The sequence below is a fragment of the Microcebus murinus genome, chromosome 1 (assembly GCF_040939455.1).
Source record: "Microcebus murinus isolate Inina chromosome 1, M.murinus_Inina_mat1.0, whole genome shotgun sequence".
NCBI lineage: Eukaryota > Metazoa > Chordata > Mammalia > Primates > Cheirogaleidae > Microcebus > Microcebus murinus.
Genome location: NC_134104.1, coordinates 10,955,372 through 10,974,520, shown reverse-complemented (window position 1 = coordinate 10,974,520; position 19,149 = coordinate 10,955,372). Strand labels below are relative to the sequence as shown.

Sequence of the window (19,149 nt, the reverse complement as noted above, 5' to 3'; positions counted from 1 at the left end):
AGTGTGTGACAGTGAGACCTTTATTAAAGGAATCACAAGTATTTTTAAATGATTACCAAAGATTCTAGCTTTTCTCACTCATAATATCTTTAAGAGTGGATACTAATATTATTTTTTTAATAGGGAAACAAACAGCAAATTAAACGATTTGCTCACAATTAAAAAACACATTCATGGCAGAGTCAAGAATAAACAAAAACAGCCACCATTTTCAGTCTTCAGGAAAACCCTTCATTGACCTTTACAAACCTGAGTATATTATTTCTCTTTATGTTATAAAAATAAACTTCTTCTTTGACTGAGTATACTCGAGTGACTGAAAAATGAACAGCATATCAATTTTTATGGTTCATTTTCTCCAACAAACTTAACAATATTAGAATATATGAGAAGCAATATTTATTGCAACACATTATGAGAGTGGTAACAAGTAATTAGTCTTATAATATGTTAGAAGCAAGACACAGCTTGTTGACATTGTAAGGAAAAAAAACAACAAAGAAAGAAGTAATCAAACAAGGTGGTATCTAGACAAAGGCACAGCATTCCACGACTGCTTCATACTCTGTGCCCACTAAGTCCTCTCCGAGAGAGAAGTGGTGCCAAATAAGGCTTGCATTAGAAGCTGCATCTACTACCAATGATATTATTCTGTCTTACAACAAAGGCTATTCCATAACACATCCCTCTAGGTAAAAAAGTGCAACACAAAATCTGTGTAACAAAGGAAAGCAAGGCCCACAGGAATACATACAGTGCAAATACAGTATTTCAAACTCAGTAAAAGAAGTTTTTGATTGGCTGGAGATATATTTATCGGGAATGTTCACCCAAAGCTTGAGAGCTAGAGCGAAGATAGACTTGTAGTTGATAACTAAATGAATGAAATGCCTAATTTTTCACTAGGTGATAATAATTCCCGTTGGGAAGAAGTACTTTATCTTTAAACTACTTATTCCACTTTTTGTTATATGGTTCATGCTTTTAAACTGTAGTTGTCTCAAATATGCTTGCCACTGAATTGTGTAACGTCAGATAATGGCAGGCTGTCAAGATAACCCCTGTGGATAATTTAAGCTGCTTTTATGAGAAGCATGTTGCTGAGCTGCCTTATGGTCTTTTTACATTAACCATAAAAAACTGAGTTTATTTTGATCATGTATTATCCCATCTTAAATAAAGTCATATTAGAGGAATTCTTTTTAAAAGAGGCATTCAAACTAGTCCTTCAGGCATTTAAAAAATCTTCATATAAAAGTCCATTTCTTTAATACATAAGACAAACATTTTTCCTTTAAAAAAATCTCATTTTAGGCCAAAATAAATTACAACTTGCTGAAATACCTTTTTTTAATGGCTCGGTGCTTATTCCAGATATATAGAGCTATATATTTTGCACATCTTCAGAAATTAGAGATACTGAAAGAGTGGTTACCGCTAAAATGACATGATGATACAACCCTGGCTCAGAGAACAGATCAAAGCTCTAAGTCTCAGGAATAAAAAACTGATACTCATCATCCAATCTATATAGTCTTGTATTGTGTACATATTAACAATCTATTCGATGAAAAGTAAGGGACAGAAATAGTTTTCATAAAACTATGTCAAAACTCAGGGGATAAAAATGTAAAACGAAACATTTAATGTACAATCTATTCCATTTGGCAATGTGTACTGAGAGATAAAAACTTATCTACAAATAGAATATAACAAAAGGAAAATGTGATTTAAGAAGTGATCTCAGGTCCACAGCTCTTCAGTTCTTCCAAATTTGTAGATCAGAGTGCTAGAAAGACATGAAAACAAATCATGAGGAAAAAACATAAGGAACAAGCAACACAGAATTCATTTTCTAAATATGCTTTGACAGGTACCTCACTGATCCCTTCATATCAATTTCTAAAATTCAGTTAAACATCATGGTGGTGGTGGTCTCAATTTGCTTATTTTGTAAAGCAGTTTGTTAACTATGATGGCTGAGCTTAATTAAGTATTCTTTCTTAAAGCCTAGAAAGTCATGACGTAGGAATCTTGTTGAGAGAGAGAGAGAGCACGAGAGAGACATTTCTCATTGTGGCAGGCTTTAGGCCACTTTACATCTATACGAGTCTACCATACCTGAGCTACATTTACTGAAGCATCCTAAAACAGACCACACTGCAACTCTTCATTCCTTGAACAAATAATCATCTTGCACTGAGAATGGCTATGTACCAGGCACTTGGCTAAGTGCTGGGATGTGACTGTGAGTCAAAATAGACAAATTTGCTCCCTAATGGAGTTAAGGGTCTAATAGGGAAACAAATAAATGTAAAATTCCAACTGTAAAAAATATATAGAAGGCCGGGCGCTGTGGCTCACGCCTGTAATCCTAGCTCTTGGGAGGCCGAGGCGGGCGGATTGCTCAAAGTCAGGAGTTCAAAACCAGCCTGAGCAAGAGCGAGACCCCGTCTCTACTATAAATAGAAAGAAATTAATTGGCCAACTGATATATATATAAAAAAAAAAAAAAAAATTAGCCGGGCATGGTGGCGCATGCCTGTAGTCCCAGCTACTCGGGAGGCTGAGGCAGAAGGATCACTCAAGCCCAGGAGTTTGAGGTTGCTGTGAGCTAGGCTGATGCCACGGCACTCACTCTAGCCTGGACAACAAAGTGAGACTCTGTCTCAAAAAAAAAAAAAAAAAAATATATATATATAGAAAGAAGTAGCACATGGCATCATAAGAGTGAAGTATAAGGATCTGATCTAGTTAGAGAAGATCAAGAAGGGTTTTCCTGAGGAATCGTGACTGACCCAAGATCCAAAAGAATAAGAATTATCTCAGCAAAGTAGGGGAAAGGGTAAGGAGGCAGAAGCAGAGACATGGAACCATCTGGGACCATGAAGCAGAATTGGCTGCAGCCGGTGCTCAGAACAGACCCAGCACATAGGAAGCACGCAGGTTAGCCTGATAACTTGCCAGCCTCTGGGCAGGAGACACAGTTGATGCAGCTGTCACTGTGCACCTGAGCAAAGGCCTTTTAATACATATAAGGTTTCTGTTCATCCAATTGTCATTTATGTAGATTCACCTACCACCACAAAGTGCTCAATCTGAACTTACATTTAATGCCTATATATTGCCTAAAATACCTTCATGAACACTTAGTGTTCCCTCAAAGGGCTGACACTCACATGCCAAGAAAAACAAGATAGCAGAACCTATCAAACATTGTTCGAAACCAGGAATGTGGGCAATATACATAACCTTAACATTTGTACTTCCATAATATGCTGGAAAAAATAAAAAATAAATAAAAATAAAATTGAAAAAAAAAATAAACAAACAGGCATGTCAAGGCCACCGTGCAGTAAGAAGAAAGCCAGGCAGAGCTTGGTGGTCTCTCTGAGAGTATGGCGAGACCAAAGTGGCTAGAGTTTGCAAGCCAGAGTACAGAGGGCCACACAGAGGGAGCCCAGGAGATCCAAAGGGGGTGCCTCTTGAGTCTTCAGCTGAGTATTCATTCATTAGTCTACACATGTGAAGAAACTATCCAAGGTAAGAAAAGAACCACTGGAAAGAAGAGTTCCCAGAGCTCCTACAAGGCTGGAAAGAGTTCACATTCTCACAAGTGGAGTAGAGAAACCTCAGACTACATGGAGCATTGATTGGAACATAGGAAGAACACTCAGAGGGTATGATTGCCTTAGTAAGGGGACAAATTAGTCGTAGACAAAGCTTTTAAGCAAGATTCAAAAGGATCAAACTATTTGCAAGTGACCTAACTGCATCCCAGAACAAAGCTCAAAATCACTTAAAGGAATACCAAAAAATCCAGCCCCCCAAAATTGCATGCAGAGCAGCAAATAAGGGAAAATAGATGCAAAATGAAAAGTAAATAGAGGCTGAAATGATTAACAGAAGCAGACCCAGAAATGACACAGACAATTAGACAAGAAGACTGAAATAGATGCAAACATACTCCGTATGTACAAGAAGGTAGAGGAAAGCATGAGCACGTTAAAGACACACATGCAAAATATAAAAAAGACCCAAATCCAGCTTCTGGATGTCTGAGATGAAAAATACACTGGATGGGATTAATAGTAGATTAATCTGCAGAAGTAGAGATTAGAGAATCTGCAGAAGTAGAGACTAGAGAATTTAAAGACATAACAATAGAAACTACCCAAACTGAAGCACAGAAAGAAAAAAAAAAGACAGAAATAGAAAACAAAGAACTGAGTATTAGCAAGCTTGAACAACTTGAACAACTTCAAGCAGCCTAATATACATGTAATTGGAATCCCAGAAGGAAGGAGGGTGGACAAAAAAATTATTTGGAGAAATACTGGCTGAAAACAGTCCAAATTTGATGACAACTATAAACCCATAGATGCAAGAAACTCAATAAACACCAAGCAAAAAAAAAATATGAAGGAAATTATACCACAGTACATCATAACAAACTGTTTAAAACCACTGACAAAAACAAAGTTCTTCAAGGCTTAGATTTTATTTAATGATTTGGGAGGTTAGATATAATTTTATAAATAGATACCTTAAAATACCTCTGTCAATATTAAAAGACATTCATTTTGAAAAGCATAGACTATGGGCTTTATTTTGGGTGCTTTTCAGAAGAACTATCCCTAAAAAATACTTTTTACATTGTTCTATCTTCATACTAATTTTATTTTAAAAACTCAATCAAAAAACCCAATTCCCCAATAGGTTTTATATAGAACATGCATTCTATGTATTAATTCTGCTTTTTCTTATTTTCTTTCTTTAATAAAGGTGCTGTACCTAATATGGTTTTTAACAACGCATAGGCTATGGACACAGCAGTTTGGGTTCATATACCAGCTCTGCATTTACCAGCTAGGTATCTATCCTAGAGTAAGCTCTGAGCCTCATATCCTCATCTATAAAATGCAACACATATTTAAGGTAATTATAATGGGAATTAAAGAGGTAACATATATAAAACAGCCAGCTAAAACTTCAGTATACAGCAGGATCCCTAACTAAAAGCCCTATGTATGCTCTTATGGCCTATGTATGCTCTTATGTAATAATGAAATTTTTACCATTTAAAAGAAGTTCTATCTGAGTTTGAAGAGTGTTTCAAAAAATTTTTAAAATCAACAGAAGTAAAAGAAGAAAAGAGTTAAAAAAAATTAACAACAAAAGAAGTTCTATCATTGTAACTAATCAATGGATTTACACATGTTTCTATTTATATGCTGCCATAATAAAGCAGACATTTTTATAAATGTTACAGATATGGTTAAGAAATTAGGCAACTTACCTAAAAAATATAAGTGCATTTTGAAAAAACACAGCTAGTCCTGGATAAACATCAATATCTGCACACATAAAGTAAAACAGATTAGAGGGTTACATAGGCAAATGGCAGTAACAAAGTATCGTGCCATTTATAATGACATGCTCTATATGTTACAACATACTGCTATTATTAACTCTTAAGACATCTATAATGAAATTGAAATAAGGAAATGTCAATTTCATTCTCTCAAAATAAAGGATTGATCTTACTCTGGATAAAAGTCAATGAACTTATCAGGTTTTCTTTCTGTCTAAAGTAATTGGTATGGTTCTAGCTGCATCAAAACTGCTGAGGAAGCAGCGACTTGTCCCTTTGCCTCCTATGGCCAATATAGAAGTACAAATGTTAGAAGGACACAAATTCTTGATTAATTTAACAATCTGTTGATTTGTTTTCTTTCATGAACTCAGGAAGTTTGTTTTTTTTTTTTTTTAAGAGATGGGGTCTTGCTATGTTGCCCAGGCTAGAGAGCAGTAGCTCTTTATAGGTGCAACCATAGCACACTACAGCCCCAAACTCCTGGGCTCAAGCAATTCTCCTGCCTCAGCCTCTTGAGTAGCTGGAACTACAGGCAAGTGCCACCACACTCAGCTCTCAGTTCAGGAGTTTTATTGCACAAATGTGATAGATATAAAAAGATTCATTACAACTCATAGTCAAGCTATTTCACTGAATCTATCCTGGAGGAAACGGTTACTATCTTCATAAGAAGAGAAAAGAAAAAATTAGAAACCGCTTAAATTTTTGTATATAATTAACTTTTGGAAAACTATAAATGTTAATAAAAAAAACACTGGACAGAAGGAAGAAACTGCTTCAATTTTTAGCTTTTGATATAATAGCAAACAATACAGCAGCATCGTTAAGAGCTCCAAGTTTGACCCAGATCCCTAGATTTGAATCCTAATTCTACCAATGCCTAAATTTATGACCTTGGGCAAATTAACCTCAATATGTATTAGTCTCCTTACCTATAAAATGGTCATTATAACAGCACCTACTTTACAGAGTATAAGAATTAAATGAGTCACTATGTACAGTGCTTAGAACAGTAGCTGGCCCATCAAGTAGTATATAAATGTTAGCTGCTATTATGAATACTAACAGTTCAAGGAAATCTGTTCAGTAAAAGATTTGAAACGTGCCAGAAATATCCTCTGAAATAAAAGCATATTCACTTTACAAACAGGAAATTATGTATAATGAACAATGCTATTGAAATAATAAGATGAGATCCATAATCAAGAAACTTCTCAATATGTACTAGTTCTTTTTTTTTTTTTTTTTTTTTTTTTTGAGACAGAGTCTCACTCCGTTGCCCTGGCTAGAGTGCCATGGCATCAGCCTAGCTCACAGCAACTTCAAACTCCTGGGCTTAAGTGATCCTTTTGTCTTAGCCTCCTGAGTAGCTGGGACTACAAGGCACGCCCAGCTAATTTTTTCTATATATTTTTAGTTGGCTAATTAATTTCTTTCTATTTACAGTAGAGATGGGGTCTCGCTCTTACTCCGGCTGGTTTAAAACTCCTGACCTTGAGTAATCCTCCCACCTCGGCCTCCCAGAGTGCTGGGATTACAGGTGTGAGCCACCACGCCCAGCCTATGTACTAGTTCTTTAAAGATTAATATAAACTCAATGAGTATACAACCTTTACAAATAATACTTCCCTATATACCTTACAGGAATGATAATTTAATCCTATTTTCACTATAGAAACTGTAAAGTTTCATGTGTGGCTTCAACTGCTAAGGTAAATAAGCAGACCATTATCCTGAGGCTCTCTCTACTTTGAGTTCCTCCTTGACAGACCCCAACCTTAGTATGTAAGAAAAATGAAACCTAACTTGGGAGTATATATTTTTGTAAAAAATAGGTGAGTTTCAGCCAATCACAAATAGCTGAGCTTCAGCTAATCACAGGCAGCCAACCGATCAGATCATGCTCAAATAAGGCAAAAGCCTCATCATACCACACCCCAAATAAGGCAAACATATAACTATAGCCAATCTAAAGATTTCTCTACTTCGCTTCATTCAACCTATAAAACTCATGCTGCTGGGTAGAGTGCTCTGAACCTCTTCTGGTTCTGAGTGAGGCCCAATTTGTGAATCATTGTTGGCTCAAATAAACTGTTAATTAATTTGTCTAAAGTTTTTCTTTTAGCAGAATTATGGAGGCCTTTTGAGGAATTCAGTGATAGCAACCTTCCCTTCTTAGAGTTGGGTAAAATGGGTTTAAAACATACTTTCCTATATGATTACATTTACATAAAATTGGAAAATCTATAGCAGCAGAAAGTACACAGTAGTTGCCTTGGGCTGGGGGAGAGGGGCAATGGGGAGTGACTATTACTGGTTATATAGTTTCTTTTTGGAGGTGATAAAAACGTTTTAAAATTGGATTGTGCTGATGGTAGCACAACCCTGTGAATATACCAAAAGCATTGAACTGCATACTTCAAATGGGTGAATTATATAGTATGCAAATTACAACTCAATAAGGCTGTTTTTTAAAAAGTACTTTCCTTCAGATGAGCTTCATACTACAACTGTGTGCTCTATTTGTATTTTTATTTAACTAAAATAACACATTTTAGAAATAGTTGGAAAGCAATGTAATTTAAACATTGGCCAAGCATGGTCCTCTTGTTCTGACTTATTTTGTGCCAAGTGAAAGAAAAAGGAAAGACAAAGGTATTCTAAGATCTTATACTGATCAAGCTGTGAGACTTAAGGATATTGTCAAAAATATTAAAAAATCGGCTGTGGGTCAGGAAAAGATGTGACAGTTAAGCAAAGAAGACTGCAAGGAAATTCCAGAAATAGAAGGGTCAGAGGATAAATAAATTTCATTCTCTGACTCCTATCTTTGGAGTGAAGCAAGACAGCCAGTAAAATAGTTTTCTGACGCTTCCAGAGACATTGCTGAGACTGGGTTCTTTCTGCTTTTCCACCCCACCCTAGATGAAAAGTTATGGTGCCTGGCACAACCAGAAAACTCAGAATGGTGTAGTAAGAGCTCATTCCACTGCATCAACTGTTTCTGCAGGAAGGGTACACATACATCTTCAGTCCTGCCCTTTAAAAACTTTGCTTATACCTATGACTTAGAAATTATAGGACTAGGTTGGACAGAGGTGGTGTTAGTGGAAAGAAAGATATCAGGGTCCACACCCCTTATCTGAAATCCTTGGGGCAAGGTATGCTTTGGAATTCAGAATTTTTCAGATTTAAGAACAGTAAGATAGGCCAGATGTGGTGGCTCACACGTGTAATCCTAGCACTCTGGGAGGCCGAGGCAGAAGAATGGCTCAAGGTTAGAAGTTCGAGACCAGCCTAAAAAAGAGCGAGACCCCATCTCTACTAAAAATAGAAAGAAATTATCTGGACAACCAAAATTATATAGAAAAAATTAGCCAGGCATGATGGCACATGCTTATAGTCCCAGGTACTCGGGAGGCTGAGGAAGGAGGATCGCTTGAGCCCAGGAGCTTGAGGTTGCTGTGAGCTATGCTGGCGCCACGGCACTCTAGCTCCAGCAACAGAGTGAGACTCTGTCTCAAAACAACAACAACAAAAAAAAAACAGTACAATAAAACATAGCATCATGAGCTGGGTCTGGAAAAGCATCCTATAATCAAATACATCCATATTCATTCCTGCAATAAAACATTTGAATACTTACACTAAATGGGATAAAGACCATAACAAGGCCCAGTTTAGGTCAGGTTGTGTTGCCAAACTGGTTATGAAAAACTTAATGTTTAGCCTTTGTGGATTTTAGAATTGTATACAGGGACAGTAGGCCCATACTGGTTTTCTCACTTTTACCACTGCAACCCCTCCCCTAGTAAATGAACCTCTAGTAAAAGAGGCTGACCATCCAAGGTTAGAAAATTATCAGAGATGGCTGAAAGGTATAGGCTTTGTCAGTGGCTCGGATTTCCTAATCAAGGTTAGTTACACCATGGCACTAAGTAACCCCATTGACAAGTTTTATTAAACAATTCATATGTCTTCAAAGAGAATAATATCTTTAAGCTAACTGAATAATTACACTAAATTTCACTCCTGGTGGATTTAGCCAAATATAAAAGACATATCTGAATCTCTCCTACAAAATAAAGGAAGAATAAATACTTACTTTGGGTAACATATGCACCAAAAAGAATCCACATGGAAGCAATAAGTGACCCAAACATCAGCATGAAACCAATGAAAAGCCAAACTCGAGCACCTGTGTAGAGAAGAGGTTTCATGATTTTGCTCATTTTCGCAGCTTCATGTCTTAGGAATCCCTAACACTAGAAACACTATGACCCTACTATACACAGCAAAGATAGTCACATATTTATATAAATCTGCTATAAGTTAACTGAATCATGATTTTTTTAAAAACTATCAAAAACTAAAAGGGGTTAACCATACCTGGAAAGGAAAGTTATCCTTTTACTGACTAAAGAATCTAATACCCTAACTAAAAAATTACCCTGTTATATTATCAAAGAATTGTTCTATTAAAAGTAGCAAATATTCCCAGAACTAGATTCTCCTAAAAAGAAAAAAAAAAAAAAAAAAGTAGCAAATAGATTTCAGATAGCCATTACCACATAAGAATGAGAAGCTTCAATATGTTCCTCTTTAATCTATGGGAATCTTCTAAAATCCCACCATTACTTAATATGGTGCAAATGGCAGCCATTCTTCAGGAGTATATTGAGGCTTTATGGCTGAGATACCCAATCTATACCACATACCCTTCAAAAATTCAGTCAGAAGCATCTCTTCAACTCTCTATTGCATAAAATTATAGAATCTCAACAACATAATCATCTGGACATGAGTAGACTCAACATATTTTTTAGGGAAGTAGATTAACACTTGTGCCAGACCCCGTACACAAGTATATTGACAGCCCATTACGCTACAGAAGAGAAACAAAGTTCGACTGAAGTGAAAATAAAATCCTAGCTAATTTCCATAATAGAAAACTAAATTTGCCTTAACTGCAAATATTCTGTTACTAAGTGAACAGGAATTCATATATTTTAAATACAAGGAAAAAGCACTGATCAAACACAGAGACTGTTTCAAAAAAAATCCTTATAATTCTTTTCCATCATGTTCTTAAAGATGTCCATACATGTGAAACTTTCTAATAGAATTAAATAAGAAAAAAATCCCTCTTGAAAAATAAATATGCTTTTGTTTAACAAAAAATAAAATGAAGGCCGGGCGCGGTGGCTCACGCCTATAATCCTAGCTCTCTGGGAGGCCGAGGCGGGCGGATTGCTCGAGGTCAGGAGTTCGAAACCAGCCTGAGCAAGAGCGAGACCCAGTCTCTACTAAAAATAGAAAGAAATTAATTGGCCAACTAATATATATAGAAAAAATCAGCCGGGCATGGTGGCGCATGCCTGTAGTCCCAGCCACTTGAGAGGCTGAGGCAGAAGGATTGCTTGAGCCCAGGAGTTTGAGGTTGCTGTGAGCTAGGCTGACGCCATGGCACTCATTCTAGCCTAGGCAACAAAGCGAGACTCTGTCTCAAAAAAAATAAATAAATAAAAATAAAAAATAAAATGATAACATTTTCCCTTTTTTGCTTTGGCTACGATGAAGCTCTGAGTTAAGGTTAATGAACAATTAAAAGCATCCATCTTGTCCAAGATTCTAAGAACAATGATTTTTTTCTGCCTAGTTTCTATTATATTAATTTTTTTCTATATTTTTATTTTCTATTATATTTTTATATTAATAGCTTTTATATTAATAGCTTTATTATTTAATAGTTTCATTTATAGTATATTTATTATTTTGATGATACTTTCCTATAAATTTCTCTGGGAATTAAATGGAGATAGTTCATAAATAAACCATTTAGGTAGTATGAAAGCTTAAAATAGGAATGTCTGAGCATGCCTTTAAGACAGTTTGCCCTTAATTTTTGAAGCACTAGACAAAACTTGCCCTATATGCACCACATGTAAACATAAACTGCATTGTGGATTCTAACTGGATAGGGAATAATCATGGAATAAAATGTAACAATCACTTGGTAAGAGTAAAAAGTATGGGCTTTGGAATCAGACAGATCAAAGGCAAACACAAGTTCTAGCTGTAATCTAAAAAACTTTAGATAAGTTACAATGAAATGTTCTGTAGAAAATAGACAACGTTAATAGTAACATAACCCACAGTAATGCCTGTGGACTTTTTTTTTTTTTTTAAGAGCAAGGTCTTGCTCTGCCACAAAGGCTAAAGTACAGTACAATCATAGCTCACTGCAACCTCAGACTCCTGGGCTCAAGCCATCCTCATTTCCTCAGCCTCTTTGGTAGCTGAGGCTACAGGCACATGCCACTATGCCTAGATAATTTTTTTTTTTTTAATATTTTTTAGAGACAGGGTCTCACTACATTGCCCGGCTAGTCTCGATCTCCTGGGCTCATATAATTCTTCTGCTTCAGCCTTCAGAGTCGCTGGGATTATAGGTGTGAACCACCTATAATGGCCAGCATGTCTGTGGAATATTCTTTAAAGAAAAACAAGTAAATTATTGTGTGCTCTACACCACCACCCTCATTTGATAATACATGCTATTTTCTTATTCTTTACCTCCCCTCATTTCTGACATTACTGCTGAGACTGGGCCACAGGACAGACTAAAAAGTGACCTCAGATGCACACAGGCATGCATGTGTGTTTGTGCGCGCGCATGCACGGAATGCACTTTTTCTTCTTTTTTTTGAGATAGAGTCTCACTCTGTTGCCCAGGCTAGAACGCCGTGGCATCAGCCTAGCTCACAGCAACCCCAAACTCCTGGGCTCAAGTGATCTTTCTGCCTCAGCCTCCAAAGTAGCTGGGACTACAGGTACACACCACCATGCCCAGCTAAATTTTTCTATTTTTAGTTGCTCAGCTAATCTTTTTTTCTATTTTTTTAGTAGAGATGGGATCTCGCTCTTGCTCAGGCTGGTTTCGAACTCCTGACCTGAAGCAATCTTCCTGCCTCAACCTCCCAGAGTGTTAGGATTACAGGTGTGAGTCACTGCACCCAGACCAGAATGTACTTTTAACTTAGACTCATCTATCATTTGTCATCATACCCTCCACCCTAATTCTCCATGGATTCCAGTAGAAGTGAGGTTATAAAATCTACATCAGCATTTAAAGCATCAGGTAGAAAAGAAAGCTAAGCTCTTCATGGCCCCTTTATTTGGTTTATAAGGTTATGAATTTACTGTATAATCCCATTTATACATAATTGTAAAAAAGGCAAAACTACAGTGATAGAAAGCAGATCAGTGGTGGCTTGGAGGTGAGGAAATGGGGATTAGCTACAAAAGGAGGAAACTTTGGGGGGTAATGGAAATGTTCTATATTATGACTGTGATGACAGTTCCAGAACTGTACATGTTTGTTAAAACTTAAACTGTACACTTTATTTTATTTTAATAAAAAAAATTGTATTTACTTAGAAGCATTCAGAATGTCAACAAAACAGCTGCAACTTTTTTTTGCAATTACAGAGTGGTATTCAGTTAACAGAACAATTATTTCGTATAAGCTGCATCAGAGACAACTGAAGATGAAAAAACTACCATCCCCATATATAACTAATTTGCGCTGTGCACCAACAAGAACCTGCTTTAAATTTCCATGCCAATTTACAACCCCCATACTGTACCAGGCAAGGTTAGTGGCTATTGAAAATACCACCAGGACAGGGCTAGCTAAAGACACATTCGGTAGTGTGTTAACTATACAAAAAAAAGACATTGTACAGTTTAAAAACAAATCTTACACAGCCTTACATTTCAATTTTTTTCTTTAAAAGGAGTTGTGTACAGGGGGGTTAAATGCTTTATAGACAAGAAAAAAAAACTGCGCTAGAACCAACTTATTCATCATCATCATCTCCATCTTCTTCATCTTCCTCCTCCTCTTCATCCTCTTCATCTTCCTCCTCTTCCTTCTTTTTCTTGCTTTTTTCAGCCTTGATGACTCCCTTTTTTGCTGCATCAGGCTTTCCTTTAGCTCGGTATGCAGCAATATCCTTTTCATACTTTTCCTTCAGCTTTGCAGCCTTCTTTTCATAAGGCTGCTCATCATCTGCAGCAGTGTCATTCCACATCTCTCCCAGTTTCTTTGCAACGTCACCAATGGAAAGGCCAGGATGTTCTCCTTTGATTTTAGGGCGATACTCAGAACAGAACAAGAAAAAGGCCGAAGGAGGCCTCTTGGGTGCATTGGGATCCTTGAACTTCTTTTTTGTTTCCCCTTTAGGAGGGATATAGATTTTCATTTCTCTTTCATAACGGGCCTTGTCTGCCTTTGCCATATCTTCAAACTTTCCTTTCTCTTTAGCAGACATGGTCTTCCACCTCTCTGAGCACTTCTTAGAAAACTCTGAGAAGTTGACTGAAGCATCTGGGTGCTTCTTCTTGTGCTCCTCCCGGCAAGTTTGCACAAAGAATGCGTATGATGACATTTTGCCTCTCAGCTTCTTAGGATCTCCTTTGCCCATGTTTAGTTATTTTTCCTCAGTGAGGCACAGAGTCGCCCAGTGCCCGTCCGGCTCTCACTTGCCCCGGTGCTGTCTCTGTGGAGCTCAATGTACTGTAATGGCTGTGAGAGCGGGAGCCAGACGCAGCCCAAACTGTACACTTTAAATTGGTGAATTTTATTGTACATACATTATACTCCATCAAGCTGATGAAAAGAAAATAATAAATAGGGTACTAAACCAGACAAAGAGACCATATGGTTCTCCACAGGAAACAAGCACAGCACGGTGGCTAAGAGCATGCGCTCTGGAGCCAGACTGTCGGTGTTCAATCCTAGCTCCACCACTTACTTGCTCTGTGACTTTGGACAAATTATTTAAGCTCTCTCTACCTTAGCTCCTTCAACTAGAAATAGAGACAATAAGAGCACTCACCTCTTATGATAATTAAATGAGTTAATATGTGTAAAACACTCAAGACAGTTTCTGGGACACACTAAGCATCCTACAAGGATTTGCTATTATTTTTAATCATCCTTCAAAATTTCTCTCCCACTTATTTCTGACCATAACCACAAACTGCCCTCCCTGGTCCTTGAAGTTTGGAAATAGGACTCCTTGCTCTATACCTTTTACAAAGGGAACTGAAATTCCACTGAAAAAAAAACCTCTGGATTCTAACAGAATGTATAATAAAACAAAAATACTATTGGATGACAATTTAAAAGAATTCAAACTCCAAAAATAAAATGTAGATAAACAGCATGTTTCTTCTAAACAATTTTGTTGTAGTCTATGAGTGGCTACTCAGGCAACCAGAATTAAATGTGAAAACACTGCAGTCCTAGTTTGACTCCCTAATGTGTTCATTACTTTGGTGTTAAAAATCATGAAAGTAACATTATTGCTTAATAATTAGGATAAAAATAAATCTATCATTAGCACTGGAAGAGTAACCTGGAGTCCAAGATCTGCTGATTTTGAACAGTAACATTTTATCTATACTGCAGTCAGTATAACATAACAAAAATAGTAACTTTCTTAGCAGTTTGAAAAACACTAAATTTTTTTTTAAGTCACTAAAAAATATTCTATAGAATCGTTATGAGTTCTGAATACTCATAAGAGAGGCTTTGTTTTTCCTGTTGATAAATTTCTATTTTGTCAACATACATTAACAGCTCAAAGTTCCTTTACCTGTTCTTCCTAAACAACCGCTTTCATAGCTGTCCCCTCTCACCTGAGCATTGGATACAGCATTTATCCTAGAACAATACAAAATCATCAAATGAGTTTTATGCTGTTAAAATACTCAGATATTTGCATATGACTTAGAAGGGAAAGAGATTATTTCTTATCTAACATCAATATTTCAATAACTAAACATATTTTTTAACCTAAATGCTAGTGGATAGAAATGTTACGTTAGTATTATTTTCCTAAAGTATACCCAGAAAATACATTTTTTAAAATTTAAATAAATGTCTTTTTCCTATTTATTTATTATTGTATTAAAAAAGCCTACAACACCCGGTATTCCCAGGTGGTCTCCCATCCAAGTGCTAATCAAGCCTACCCCTGCTTAGCTTCCAAAATCAGGTGCATTCAGTGTGGTATGGCCGTAGACAGAACACATTTATTTTAAGAAATTGCTGTATCACTTGTCTCCAGAGGTTACAGAAGAGCGAACAATTTTCTGATTCCTTTGACTATTTTACATTTATACATGAATGACTCAGTGTTGGTTATACCATTTTAAGGTTTTCATTATAATCAAGAGTTAAGCAGTTTCTCTTTGTGTTAAAAGTCAAGTGATTTTCTCTGAACCACTTCTTAAACTCAGAAAAAATTTAATATATGTATAATTAATATGCCCATTTTATTCAGCTTCTCTTTCCATTTTTATTAGAGCAAGGTGCATTAATTAGTAGCAGGAATTGCATTTTCTTAGCAGCCTGAATGGATTTAAGTAATTCAATTTTCCATAATGTAACCTTTTTTTAAACTCCTGGCAGTATTAATAAAATTATGTAATCTTAATGTTTAATATATTTTTTAATTGCTAAAAGACATCCATAAAAGCTTCCAAACATTTATGAAGTGAGTTAACTGATAAATCTTAAAATAATTTAATAAAAAACAAAATCCACAAACCAATCTCATTTGAGGCTAATCCTGCCTTCCCCCATATATTGGCAAACATAGTCAAAGAGCACATTTAAAAAAAAATAATACTCCATGGTAAAAGTTTAGTGTATTACAACACTCAAGAGTTGATTCACTACTAAAAAAATGTAGAAATGTAACATACTTCATTAAATCTAAGATGCTATCAATTTTAAGATACGCCATTATTTTTAACACTGCCAAGAAAGAAAAATGTTATTAATTATAATTCTAAAATATAACTGACTGTAAGATACATCCTAATATACAGAGATATTAATATGTGAAAAAGTATATCTTGGAACTGACAAAATATATTAATTGATCAGTTTAACAAATAGAAAAAGAAAGATCACATGATAATCTTTGTAGATGATAAGATATTTGACTAAATTCCACACCTATTTTTGGCAAAAGACAAAAACAAAGAACACTTAATAAAATGGGAATATATATTTATCCTGTTAAAGAAGAGTACATCAATTAAATTAAAAAGTTATTTAAGAAAGCACTGTAAAGGAAACACATTTGTAGAAAAATAATCTTGAATTGAGAATTACCTTCATACTTACATGAAGAAAGCCAATGTGGAAAATACACCACATGTGTGAAAGGCATGGTTCAACTGTTCTGGCTTAGGATATACCACAGCTGCATCGATCATTATCCACCAGCCTGTAAAAAACTTAAGAACCAGCCAAAGTCAGTGAAACACTAAAACACTTGTTAGTATAATACTTGCTCTTTAACATTCCTTTTTTCCTACAGATCATATAAATGAAACATAAAATATTTCTACTTTAAGTTTTAGTTGCTGAAATATAAAAAATAAGAATTCCTTGTTTACTTATTCTTTATAGCAGATGAGGTGAACATAAATCAAATCTTTGTAAGATTCTGAAGTTCTGCCTTCGGTGTACATTGAAAAATGTAAATTTATTTGGGAATGGATTATTTGTTTCTTTCATCCACCATTATTATATGCAGCAGAAACTCTCTTAACTAACCTCCAATGTAACTAACTCTGATTTCCTGATGTGCTTCATTGTCTCTGTGGAGAACACTCTCTTTTAATATGCCCAGGCACTTTTGCTCCCACAAATGAGTTGTATACTTACCAAGAGTCAGTTGTCACATCTCCAAAGCTATTTAGGCTTGCTGTAGTTTTAATTATGTAATTCAATTAAATATTATACAGTTTATAAAATGTAATGTTCCTATGTAAGCTAAGCTGAACAGACTCAAAGTAGTATATAAGTTGCTAGAGAATTTCTTAGATAAATTAAGTATAGGTGAGATGATCATGAAGCGCAAGAAAAACACAAACATCTAAAAGAATTCTACATGCAGACTGCTTCACAATTATCTTTAGTTCCTGCTCTGCTTGATATCATTTTGTTTGGCTTTTATATTGGACATTGGGTATAGAAGTATATGCACATTGAAAGAGATGAATTTTTAAAATGTAAGATACTGATTTTTTTTTTTCTTTTCCCAGATAGAGTCTTACTCTGTCACCCAGGATAGAGTGCAATGGCATTAGCCTAGCTCAAGCAACCTCAAACTCCTGGGCTTAAGAAATCCTCCTGCCTCAGCTTCCCAAGTGGCTCAGAGTCCAGGTGCGTGCCACCAACCTGGCTAATTTTTTCTATTTTCAGTTGCCCATCTAATTTTTTTCTATTTTTAATAGAGATAGTATCTCACTCTTGCTCAGGCTGGTCTTGAACTCCTGAGCTCAAACGATCCACCTTCCTCGGCCTCCCAGAGTCCTAGGATTATAGGCATGAGCCACCATGCCCAGCCAACATACTGAAATTTGCTTCAAAAAAAAAAAAAAAAAAAAAAAATGCAACAGGGGCCGGGCACGGTGGCTCACGCTTGTACTACATGCTTTGTAGTCCCACCTACTCGGGAGGCTGAGGCAGAAGGATCGCTTAAGCCCAGGAGTTTGAGGTTGCTGCAAGCTAGGCTGATGTCACGGCACTCTAGCCAGAGCAAACAAAGTGAGTCTCTGTCTCAAAAAAAAAAAAAAAAAAAAATGCAACAGGAGCCAGGCGCAGTAGTGTGCACCTGTAGGTATATGGGTACCTAGCATCAAGGGGGACCAGGAGAGAGGACCTTTATACCACTCTCTCTACTTTTGTTTAGATGCCTATCATTTTCAATAACAAAGTTATGAAAAAATGGGAAGAAAAGCAATAGCTCCCCCCACAAATTTCTTCCTTTGACATTCTCCCCAGTGCTGCAGCTGGGGAAACAGAGATGGTGATGACATGTCTTCCCTAGAGCAGCTGCAGGGCTTCAGGTCTAATGCAGCCAGCCTAAGGCTGTTACTGTTGCCTACACATCCTGAGCTACAGTGAGTCAAAATAGTAATTTTTAGTTACATCAAATTCTGAGCCTTTGAGAATCTTAAAGTACTTATATTGTATCATTAAGTTAAAAATGCTACCGCCTAATGCAAAAAATGCATTATTACTGCAACTGAAGAAAAGATATTAAATTTAACAAATTTATAAAGTCAAATAAACCCAGAGCCTACCGCACATTCTATTAGTATCTAGAACTCTGACAATTACCTATACAAAATGGCAGTGCAATAATGAGCTTTGGAAGGATATTCATAGTTCAAAGGAAACAACATTAATTTCCAAGGCAAAAGATAAGGCATAAATGTCACCAATCAGGTTTTCTCACTTACCAATATACCTGCTACCACAGAAGCCACAGCATTTCTTCTCTCACTCCAGTCAATACATTCACATTCTGGCCAACGAAAATTATCTAAGAAGCCTGCCATTTTTGCTCTTTAAGCTTGAATTTTTCATCAACTCCTGTATCCTACAAACAAAAAGACAAAAACTGATCAACCTTTTTAAAAAGTAAAATATCTTACTCCTTTCTTTAAAGCTTTAAACACAAATTTAGTTTACATCCTATTCTACTATAGTTAAGAAGAAAAATTCAATACTTCAACAAGTACCGACTGAGATGTATTTAGAACTGTGCTAAAACACAGGGGAGCTTCCTCTTTGCCAAATGAACACTGTGGTTTTAAAACGTCTAAATTCTTTGACACTTCTCCCATGGAGAGGCAGATCTATGTACTTCCCCCTTGAATTTGGGTCAACAGTAAAG

The 19,149-nt window shown here is 36.1% G+C and overlaps 1 protein-coding gene and 1 pseudogene across 3 annotated transcripts in view; both read right to left on the bottom strand.

Moving 5' to 3' along the window:
* The window catches only part of TMEM50B (transmembrane protein 50B), a 36,944-nt gene continuing 17,795 nt past the window's right edge, over positions 1-19,149 (bottom strand). For 2 of the 3 annotated variants that reach the window (XM_012747054.3, XM_012747055.3), the window contains exons 2-7: positions 18,713-18,852; positions 16,584-16,696; positions 15,043-15,110; positions 9,483-9,575; positions 5,300-5,357; positions 1-1,789 (exon numbers count right to left, since the gene is read on the bottom strand). In XM_012747054.3, the coding sequence (XP_012602508.1) occupies positions 1,744-1,789; positions 5,300-5,357; positions 9,483-9,575; positions 15,043-15,110; positions 16,584-16,696; positions 18,713-18,811 (477 nt within the window). In that variant the 5' untranslated portion in view covers positions 18,812-18,852 and the 3' untranslated portion in view covers positions 1-1,743. Of the gene's footprint in view, positions 1,790-5,299; positions 5,358-9,482; positions 9,576-15,042; positions 15,111-16,583; positions 16,697-18,712; positions 18,853-18,994; positions 19,053-19,149 lie in introns of those variants that run through there. The other variant, XM_076000439.1, reaches the window with a different exon arrangement.
* On the bottom strand, positions 9,919-16,639 carry LOC142869794 (high mobility group protein B1 pseudogene; annotated as a pseudogene).